This window comes from Pithys albifrons, chromosome 1 (genome assembly GCF_047495875.1).
Source record: "Pithys albifrons albifrons isolate INPA30051 chromosome 1, PitAlb_v1, whole genome shotgun sequence".
In the NCBI taxonomy this organism is placed as follows: domain Eukaryota; kingdom Metazoa; phylum Chordata; class Aves; order Passeriformes; family Thamnophilidae; genus Pithys; species Pithys albifrons.
The window spans coordinates 88,862,512-88,873,232 of record NC_092458.1 but is presented as its reverse complement, the minus strand read 5'-3'; the positions used below and the strand labels follow the sequence as shown (position 1 = coordinate 88,873,232).

Sequence of the window (10,721 nt, the reverse complement as noted above, 5' to 3'; positions counted from 1 at the left end):
CCGTTTCCCCGCCCCGAGGGTGGAGCGCGGCCTCTCCCCGCCCTCCTCGGGCCGGGCTCCGCCCTCTCCCCGTCCTCCTCGGGCCGCGCTCCGGCCCCAGTCCCGCCGCGCGGTGGTGCTCTTGCTGCCCGTGTCTCTTCTGCCTTCCCTCTGGCCGTGCCCCTGCCCGTGGCTCCCCTGCACTCGGGCTGGCCGTGGGGAAGAGCGGTCTCTGCCCCTGTCGGCCGCTCCCTCTGCCCCTGCCCGGGACTCCTCTGCTCTCGGGTCCCTGCCCTCGGGCTGGCCGCGGGAAAGAGCGGCCCCTGCCCTTGCCCGCGGCTCCCTCTGCCCTCGGGTCCCGAAGCGGCCCCTGCCCGCGGCTCCTCTGCCCTCCCTCAGGCGGTGCCTCCCTGCCCGTGGCCCCTCTGCCCTCGGGTCCCGAGACGGTCCCTGCCCGTGGCCCCTCTGCCGTCGAGCTTGCCGTGGGGAAGAGCGGCCCTGCCACTGCCCGTGGCTGCCCTGCCCTCGGGCTGGCCGTGGGGAAGAGCGGACCCTGTCACTGCCCGCGGTCCCTCTGGCCTCGGGTCCCAAGGCGGACTCTGCCCCTGCCCACGGCTCCGCTGCCATCGGGTCCCGAAGCATCCCCTGCCCGTGGCTCCCCTACTCTGGGGCAGGCCGTGGGGAAAAGTGGCCTCTGCCTCTGCCCGCGGCTCCTCTGCCCTCGGGCTGGCCATGAGGAAGAATGGCCCCTGCCCATGCCAGCGGCTCCTCTGCCCTTCAGGCGGTGCCTCTGTCCTTGGGTCCCGAAGCGGCCCCTGCCCCTGCCCGTGGCTCCCGTGCTCTCGGGCTGGTCGTGGGGAAGAGCGGCCTCTGCCCCTGCTGGACGCTCTCTCGGCCCCTGCCCGCGACTCCTCTGCCCTCGGGTCCCGAAGCGTCCCCTGCCCGTGGCTTCGCTGCCCTTGGGCTGGCTGTGGGGAAGAGTGGCCTCTGTCCCTGCCCGCGCCTCCCTCTGCTCTTCAGGCGGTGTCCCTGCCCCCGGCTCCGCTGCCCTCGGGTCCCGAGGTGTCCCCTGCCCGTGGTGCCCCTGCCCTCGGGCTGGCCGCGGGGAAGCGCGGCCCCTGCCCCTGCCCGCGGCTCCCTCTGCCCCTCGGGTCCCGAAGCGGCCCCTGCCCGCGGCTCCTCTGCCCTTCAGGCGGTGCTCCTGCCCGCGGCTCCCTCTACCCTCGGGTCCCGAAGCGATCCCTGCTCATGCTCGTTGCTCCCCTGCCCTCGGGCAGGCTGTGGGGAAAAGTAGCCTCTGCCCCTGACAGCGGTTCCCCCTGCCCTCGGGTCCCGAAGCGACCCCTCTGCCCTGGGGTCCCGAAGCGGTCCCTGTCCCTGCCTGCCGCTCTCTGCCCTCAGGCAGGCCCTGAGTAAGCAGCCCCTGCCCCGCCGCCCCCAGGGCTGCAGAGCTGGGCGTGTGCCCCCCGAAACATGGCAGTGCCTTGGCAGCTCCAGCCGCCCCTGCATGGGAAACCCACGGGAGCTGCGCCCGGCGCTGCCGCTGTACCTTGTGGTACGCCTCTCCTCTCCTTGTTCACTCGCAGATTTCATTAATATCCCTCCTCGCTGCACATAACCTCCCAAGACATCTCTCAGTGCGCCTCTGAGGAAGCCTGGGGAATTACCCCGGGCGAAAATGTATTTCAGATTCGATTATGAGTTATTGAGAGCACGATGTCACACAAACAATGAAATTAATGTGATACCAAATTAGAGAGTGACCCTCGTGGCACTGAGGAAGTGCGTGTGTCCCTACCCACAAGGAATTTCTCATTTCCATAAAGCGACTCGCTGTTCTGAAACAGGTGATTTAATTTACACATAGATGCAATATATTCCCTATATACTTGCCCCACAGATCTTCCACTTCTCTGTCACATAGGTGAGTGAAGACATGAATGTAAATTACTCTGAAGGGTTAGAGTTAACATTTTGTATTACAGAGCATAATATTTTGTCTGTGGGTGTTGGAAAGTGAAGGCAGAGGGTTTATCAGACTTTCATTCAAAACTTTTTCCCTTTTAAAAAAGAAAAATTCCCTTTCACCAAGATTGCCTGGTGATAAAGGTCCTCATCAACGTAATTCTGGATATACCAACATCACTGTGAAAAGAATTATGCAAAGGTGCATTGAGGTAAGGAATTGTGTTGAATGTAATACAAAAAGAAGATTAAAATCATAAGGGTAAAAAGAAGTGACAGAGTAATACTTTTAGCAATTGCCTCTGATGAAGTGCTGCAAATGGTGGAAGTTGCACCTGGACTTAAGTTTCCATCAATGCACTCAGCATAGATACCGTATGCAACCTGAAAGTGAACATCAGAGTTCAGCTTGTGGGAAGAGAAATCCATGCAAGACAATGCACTGTGATCCTTTAATCTGTTTACTTGAAAATGTGGAACCCAAAAGGATAAATCAAGGGCACATCTGGAATTATCTCCTAATATGGCTTCAAATTGCCTTGAAGAACAAGGTCTACTGAAGAAGAAAGCAACAAAGGCATAATTGCATTGATACATCATCCACTTTGAAACCTCTTATACCTCTCTGCTATTATTAATTACAAACAAATATAAATGTTAAATACCTAATACAAGCAAATATAATACAAGCCAGAGATAATTCTCATACAAACAGCCTATGCTCAAACATTTTGGCCACCTATGAGAAGGGTGGGAGTATGTTCTCTAAGATGTCTTAAAAACCTGTCTACCTTTCACTTCTTGTTGCTCTTCACACTGCATTTATAGCAGAGTCTGAAAATGTGGCATTATCTCTGCAGAAGCCAGCTGAGCATCTACAGCATCTATTAACTTACAGAGGAGCTTATATAAGAAAGAGACTACACATGCAAACAGCAGTGATTTAAAATCATCAGGTTTCCAAACAATTTGGGTTGTTATACTTTTATATTCTTTCCCCTTCTAAGCTAGTGTGATTTGGGAATTCCTTTGTAAATAAGATCTTTCCTCTATCCTGGGTGGTTTTGCAGCCCTAGTTGCCAGGAAAAATATAATTTCTTTATGTGTTTGTTTGTTGGGTTTTTGTTCCCCAGTAGCAATGAGATTTGCTGTGCTATAGAGGAAAAAAAACACACCAAACCCACAACAACTCAAAACCACACGTTTGTGAGCCTGTGGTTCAGCACAATTCCTCCATCCCCTGAGACACTCACAACCCTGTGCTTTGTTCACGCTGGAAAAACGAGTCCTGTTAAAAAATATGTGCCCTCCACATAGCCAGAGGCAAGGGCCTCAAAAGCATCATCCCCCTTCCTGGAGATCTGGCACTCGGGCTCACAGCCAACGTAGAGACAGCATAGCTGAGGGCTGCCCCCTTCCTGTGGGGAGATTTCAGCACGGGCTGAGCTTCCCCGCCCAAGGGAGCTGCATTCCAGGTGAGGCTCCAGTGCATGGCTCTGCTTAAGTTACAGCCACATCCGTATCCCCCTGCCCCAGGACCTGCCGAACAGCTTCCTGGCCAGCCCGCAGATTTGCCTCACTGTTAGGGACTTGCCTGCTGTTGACAGGACTGTGTCCATCCCTGATTGCCTTCACCAGACATGAGTCACTAACTTATGTTCCCATCTTGACCTCAGACCTATCCCATTGCCACGGGACTTGTCCACCAATTTGAACTCTGTCTTGGTTCCAGCTGCCATCTCCAGGCCTGCCCTGCTTGTCTTGCTCAGATCTTGTGGGATGGGGCTTTGGCCAGTGAGGTCCCTGCTCTGCTGGATGTGTTATGGCACTCAGTTTCCTGTTCCTCAGGGAGCAGCCAGCGCCTGGTGGCTCCTGACGCCAGAGTACTGTGGCACAGACAAGAACACCAGACCCTTCCACTGACCCAGACCCCCAATCCATCTGGATCAGCTACTGTCTCTTAGAGGACTAGTTCTTTCTTCCAAAATACATGTTGCCCTTCAAGAAGATCAGGTGTAATCAAAAGGAAAAATGGGCTACCCATCTTTATCAAAAGGCCTGAGTGAAGTGTTATAAGGCAGTCAACCTCCATCTGTTATCTGGAAAGATAATGAAACAAGCTGTTTGGCAATCAGTGTGCAAGCAACTAAATAATAATAAAGGGATGAAAAGCAGACACTGTGCATTTGTCTGTAACAAATCATGTCAAACTAACCTAATTTATTTCTTTGCTAAGATAACTGACATGGTAGGTGCTGAGAGGAATACATGAAACATATTTTGACTTCAGTAGGGCTTTGACATTGCCTTGAACACCACTCTCATAAAGGCAAATCGCTCTCAGATGGTATAAGCATGAGAGAAGCGTATGATTAAAAAGCAATTCCCAAACTGGTGCAATGGATGTTTTCCTGTCAGTAGGAAGGTATATCAAATTAAGAGATCTGATCTGTCTGCTAGGAGTGATTACTTTAATTAGTGACTTGAATGGTGCAGCTGACTTTTGATTTCAAACTTCTGCAAATAACACCAAGCCGGGCACTACCACTCTTTGGAGACAAAGATTTGAATAAAGGTTTAACATTGCTAAATCACAGAATGAGCTTCAAAATAGTTAGATGAAATTAAGATAAGAACAAAGTATTACACTTAGAAAACTTGAATTCTCAAATTAAAAATCAGGGAAAATGTGTAGTCTTTGGTAAGATATCATAATGTACATCCACTCAGGGCAACTGCTTTAAGAAATCCATAATTCTGAATTGGTAAGTGTACACAATATGAAGGGCCACTTCTTTGTTACGAAGATAACACAATTACGGAGGGACAGTGCACTGATTTCCCAACCTAAATTATACACAGCACCAAATGATACAGAAATGATTTGCAGCTGCCACAGTTACCATGGTTTGCAGAACATGATCTTTGTGCCATCAGTCCCATTGCTTTGAGCAACCTGGCATGGCCCTGACATGCTTTTGCTTTGCCATACCTTCTTCAGTTTGCCTGAAGCTTTTCCTCTCTGGGAGAAGGTGTGTTTCCCAGTCTTCTCCCTCCAGCACATGCTTGGGGGCTGCTGGCTCTGATGGAGGGACCTGTGGGTCTGCAGAGGGCAGCGGGTGACAAAGGAGCTGTTGGGATCAGGAACCTTGGGCTCTATGGGGTGGGAAGGCTGCAAGTCTCCCAGTGCCACCACTGCTTGAAGTCACCCAGGACAAGTCACACCATGTCCCATTAAGAGGCAAGACAGAGTCACAGAGTCATAAGGTCTCTTGGTCTGCAGACCATGATATTCCAGGCTGAAAGGCAAACTCTTTGTGTTGGAGTGTCCCATCTTCCAGCAGATTTCAATTTTTTTTTCTTTTAGCCTTAATGACACTTCTTGGGACTCTGACAAAAGACAGGGTGACTTGAGCAGCACCCTGCTTCAAGATGAACAGAGCAATCACTGACAATTTTTTTTTTTCTCTTGGCAGAGAGAACACACAAAGGTCCAAAGATCAAAACAGCAGTATAATGCAACGCTGGCTCCTTTAGCTGAGCTTTGCAACTTTTCCTCCAAAGAAAACGAGTGACACCCCAGGAGATCTCTCAGCTTTGGAAACAAAACCCACAACTTGGAAATCTTCTATGGCCAGAGTCACTGGAGACTGACTGCAGGATGACTTTATCGAAGTGTGGCTCCTAAAAGTTCATCCTCATCCTGAAAAACCTCTCTCTGGTTGCTTTCTAGTGATAGTCTCTCCTCTCTGACTTAAAAGTGCATCCCTACACCATGGGATCTGACATTTTTCAGGCCTGTTTTCAACAGAAGAATACAGGAAGGTTAAGCTGTGTGTGAAAGATTCCGTATCTTTCCACAGCTTGCATATTTTTGAAAAGGTTAAGAGCATCACAGTATTGTTTGTAGCTGGTTTCACGAATGACTTGAAGAACAGATGCACCAAGCCATGCTCAAATTAACAAAATGACATTTTGCTGCAGCCTTTCACACCTTTACACTGAACTAAAAGACGAGGGCATTTATCCCAAAGTTATAAGCAGGTAAAAATAAAGCCTGGGGAGGGCCCTAGGTAAGACCGCAGGTGCAAGCCTCTGCTCCAGCAAGCCGGCAGAGCGCGGGGAGAGGACGCCCTGGTTCGGTGGGCCGGGAGTGTTGAAGCCCTGAGGATGCTGATCCTCACGTGCCTGACGATGCTCACGGCACCGCTCCCCAAGGGGAAAAGCTCGTTTACCATCGCCTGCCAAGACCGGCTCAGAATTTGGGCCGGGCACAGAGAGGAGACCCTCCTCCCCTGGGCTGGCTAGCCCGTCAGCCAGCCTCCCTTCCCTTCTCTTCCCCTCCCCTCCCCTCCCCTCCCCGCCCCTCCCCGCCGGCCGGCGGAGGGTCTTTCCCCGCGGAAAGTTGCTCGGCGCCTCCGGGGCGAGGGGCGGGGATGTGCAGAGCTGCCCCCTCCGCCTCCCGGCCGCGTCGCCGAGCTATTTATTTGAATCGCAAATAAAGCGCCTTGTCGCTCGCCCTGCCCGGAACGCACCGTGCGGGCGCCCTGCGGGGCCGGCGGCACCGAGCCCATGGCCGGGGGGGCGGCCCCGGCCCCCGGGGCTCTGCTCTGCGCCCTGCTCTGGGCAGCGGCGGCGGCGGGGGGCGGCCCCGGGGGCAGCCCCGCTCCCGGCGCCTTCGGCCGCGTCTACCGGGGCGCCGTGAACATCAGCGCCGAGCGGGTCTACGCCTTCGCCTACCGCAGCGAGCCCGGGCAGGTAGGAGCGACCGCCGGAGCCCCGCGGTGGGGAACACACCGTGCGTCCTTCGCCCGTGTCTGTGTGTCTGTGTGCCTGTCTGTCTGTGTGTGTGTCTGTGTGTGTGTGTGCCTGTCTGTGTGTGTCTCTGTCTGTCTGTGTCTCTGTGTGTCTGTCTGTGTGTTTGCCGATTCCTCCGCGGTGCGGGAGCGGGCCGGGCTCTCGCTCCGTCCTGCCCGCATCTCCTGCCGCCGCCGCGGGGTCGGGATCCGCAGTGCACCTGCGAGCTCCCTTCGCCCTTCCCCAGCGGGGCCGGGGAGCTGCGAAGTAGGATCGTCCCAAGAGGGCACGGGGTGGGCAGGTGGTTTGGCGCCCCATCCCGAAGGGGCGTTAGGTATCCAGCGCTTCCAGCAGCAAAATGGGTTTGAAGTCTAGAAGGGAATTAGGAGAATAGGACTACATTAAAAAAAAACTCACAAAACCCTCAAACCACCAAAAAAGGTGTGTGCCCACTTAATAAGCCTTCTTAAATACCGTTTTCCACACTGTGCTTTTGTAGGATCAGGGTGCTCTCCCCAGTAGCCCAGGAGGTGAAGCAGGGCTGTGCAGGTGAGGTGTGATGTGAGGAGGCTGCAGGGCAGTGCGGCCATGGCTGTTTGATGGTGGAAGGAAACCTGTAATTTATCGATGCCTAGTTATTGCGGGTTTCCCCCCCCCCCCCCCCCTTTTTTAATATCGTGTTTATCTCAAGTAGCTAAGTGGTACCTTGGAAACTGCCCCCGTTGTTTGGATTGTGCGTTAATTGCTGAGTAAGATGTTCTGATGTACCAAAAGGTGATGAACCGAACAGATGAATCTTTCCTCATGTCCTCAGTTGCACAGAACAGGAGAAAATGGAAAACATCCCTTTTTCACATTATATTAATAAAGCTTCAATATGAATGGAGATGGTAGAGAACGCATTGGGAGGGAGGGCAGGGGGAGATGGTGTTAACCATCACTTGCTTTACTTTACTGAGAAATTCTGAAACATCCAGACCTTTAAAGGCTTGTCCTCCTTCTTGTATGTGCGTTACTATGTAATAAAATGCATCCGGTATTTATGGGGCAGCAGTTGGGTGTCTGAGCTATGATGCAACTGAGCCCAGCAATACTTAACAGCTGGGTGTCACCAATGAGCCCAGGAGGTCAAAAGCACACTTTGGGTTTGAGTCTTTCTTTAGAAGCTGGTTGTGGTGTAAGTTAAGTTTCTTCCGGTATTACAGGTACTGAGTATTATGAATGAAGACCTGTTGACAGACCAGATGCTGTCTGGGGCTTGTTAGCAGAAACAACTTCAATATCAACTCAGTTAAAATTAATCTAGTTCCCACAATTTAATGTGCTCTTTGAATCCACATGTTTTTGCTGGACACCTTCTACAAAGGAGTTTTCTCTCCTGGAGAACTAGAGTGAAAGCAGAGTGGGAGGAGGCAGGGAGGAAGTACACAGCTGCTCAGTGGTGTTTGCAGGTATCTCAATGCAACTTCTGGGCTACTTTTCAGCACTGGTCTGTTCCTGTGGCTGTGAAGAGCCATTCCGTACAGACTACTGCCTCATTTAAGCAGAAACTTTAGTGGACTCATCTCCATGTTCCTGTATGCTGAAATGTAAAATCTCTGCAGAGATACTTTTAAGACCATATCTAAGATGGGAAAATTCAGGTTTGAGGCTTAATATTTTTTAATGTGGAACTCACCAAACACTGCCATGAATATGCCTAGAGGGCTGTACTAGCACCTCCTGCTATGAAAAATAATCCAGAAGACAGCACCCATTTAATTAAAGATGGAATGTTGTAGGAAGAAGCTTTCTGTGATGAGGAATCCCCAGAATGGGTTCTGAGGATTGAGGAGGTCCTAGAGAAACGAAGGCTTCAGGGAGGCCTTATATTGTCCTTTCAATATATAAAGAGAGCTTATAAAAATGATCAGAAGCTTTCTATAGTGTTCTGTAGTGACATGACAAGGGGCAATAGTTTTAAACTGTACAACTGTAGAATTAAATTGGACATAAAGAAGAAGGTTTTTTTATGGTGAGACATTGGAACAGGCTGCCCAGAGAAGCTGTGGATACACATCATTGGGAGTGTTTATTGTCAGGTTGGATGGGGCTTTGAACAACCGGATCTAGTGAAGATGTGTCCCTGCCCATGGCATGGTGTTTAGTTTGGATTATCTTCCAACTCAAACTATTCTGTGATTCCTCACTGAGTTCTACAGGTGCCATTCCTGAGCTGAACCAGTGGAAGTCTGCAAGAAAGTGTCTGACCTATCTGGAATAATTGGCTGTGGGTATGTGCAGCCTCTTCCCCATCTGCAGCCCTGAACTAGTAAGAGGCAAATATGACTAGGTCTTCTGTTGCTGGTGTGGTCAGAGGCAAAGCTTGAGCTGTCCTGGTGGTCCTGCATTTTCCTGTAGTTGAGGATTGCACAAGATTTCAAAACTTGTTAGTAGAAATCTTGACTTTAACATGGAACTGAGCTCTTATGGGCAGGGTTTTCTTATGCAAGAATTGGGAAGATACTTAGGGATTTTCTGTCCTCTGGGTAGTTGTTGGGTCTTCTGATGAATGCAAGTCCTGCACAAACTTAGCGTAGTAGTCCTTGCCTTTCACTGCAGTCTTTAGCCTCCATCTCCTAATGAGTGCAGCATTAGCCAGTGTTTGCCAGTTGCCTGCCACTTGTGAGCGCTCTGTTCTTCCTGGTGTTTTCACTCTCTTCCTGTTTCTGTGCTGATGGCAGTTCAGCCAGAAGCCTCTGAAACATCGAGGCAGATACCACATGGATGATTAACCTTAGTTACAGGAAATTTAATTGAATAAAAAGACCATTTTCCATGTGGAAGGGCTGCAGTGGGTGAGTTTAATTGCTTTGCCTCTGAAGCAAAGTCAGGTCTGGATTGGTCTGGCTCTAAAAACAGGGATTTGTTTTTGTGGTGCTGTGAATTCTGGTGTTTCCCACTCTCTGCTACTCTCTCTCATGAGGGCAGACCTACAAAGCAAGGGAGAGCTTGGAGCCAAGGACAGACTGTGAGGCGCTGGCTTTTGACCTATCAGTCTTCTCTAAGTGTTCTGGTTGCTCATGTTCTGTGGCTGCCCAGGCACATCTGAAAATGTGGCTGAATAGGGCAGTGCTTGAATGGTGGACGAGAGAAAGAAGGGAACAAGGTTGTTACTCCTGTTTGGTGCATTAAAGACTTGCTGCATTCTTGAAAGTGTGTTTTCCTGATCTCAGAGGATGTTCTTCATCCACATAATCTTCCTTACTCCTTGGTATACAGGCATACATGCATGAGGGCAGGGGAAAAGCAAGTGCTATGACACTACTTAGGTGGCTGTATACGGGGTAAAGCAAGCGCAACTCAGGGCTCTGGAGCAGAGCTTCTCTGAGATGGACAAGTGACTTCTGTGCAATTCATGGGCAAAATGAAAAACACATGCTGACAAAATAATCTAGCTGAAACTTTTATGCATATGTATAGTGCCAGGTCTCTTCTCTTTGTCTATGGATGGGGAAACCCCCTCCTATGTGCTGTACAGGAACACTTCAACTTGTGTCTTGAGGCAGGAGAGCTGTCAGACTTTTATGTACATGGATTTAGGCCTTAATTGCTGAGGTGGAACTGTAAAAGTAAAGCTGTGCTGAGGAGAAGCACAGCCACCTCTGCTGCAAGGGTCTTCTAGAGTGAGCCCATGAACAGAGAGACATGACCAACTCCTTCCTTGTAGTGGAAAGTTGTCATTTGTAATGGAGTATTCTTACTGTTTTTTGAATTCCATTTTCCTTCTTGTAGCTGCTCTTTGAAATTTTTGCTCTGTACAGCTGTTTATTTAATGTTTAACTGCGAGTATAAAAAATACAGTAATAAAACCAGCTGTTGCACTTGTTACTATGTTGTCATGCTCTAACAGCAAAGGCCGATGTGCACTATTAGCAGTCTGGTGAACAATTAGTTAAGCAAACAGGATTATCTAGTTTTAGTGTTGTTTAAACTGGAGG

At 50.4% G+C, this 10,721-nt stretch overlaps 1 protein-coding gene across 2 annotated transcripts in view; it reads left to right on the top strand.

Moving 5' to 3' along the window:
• The first annotated feature begins 6,301 nt into the window (after window positions 1–6,301).
• Window positions 6,302–10,721, top strand: part of SIDT1 (SID1 transmembrane family member 1) — a 43,126-nt gene continuing 38,706 nt past the window's right edge. For both annotated transcript variants that reach the window (XM_071559719.1, XM_071559710.1), the window contains exon 1: window positions 6,302–6,702. In XM_071559719.1, the coding sequence (XP_071415820.1) occupies window positions 6,517–6,702 (186 nt within the window). In that variant the 5' untranslated portion in view covers window positions 6,302–6,516. The remainder of the gene's footprint in view (window positions 6,703–10,721) is intronic.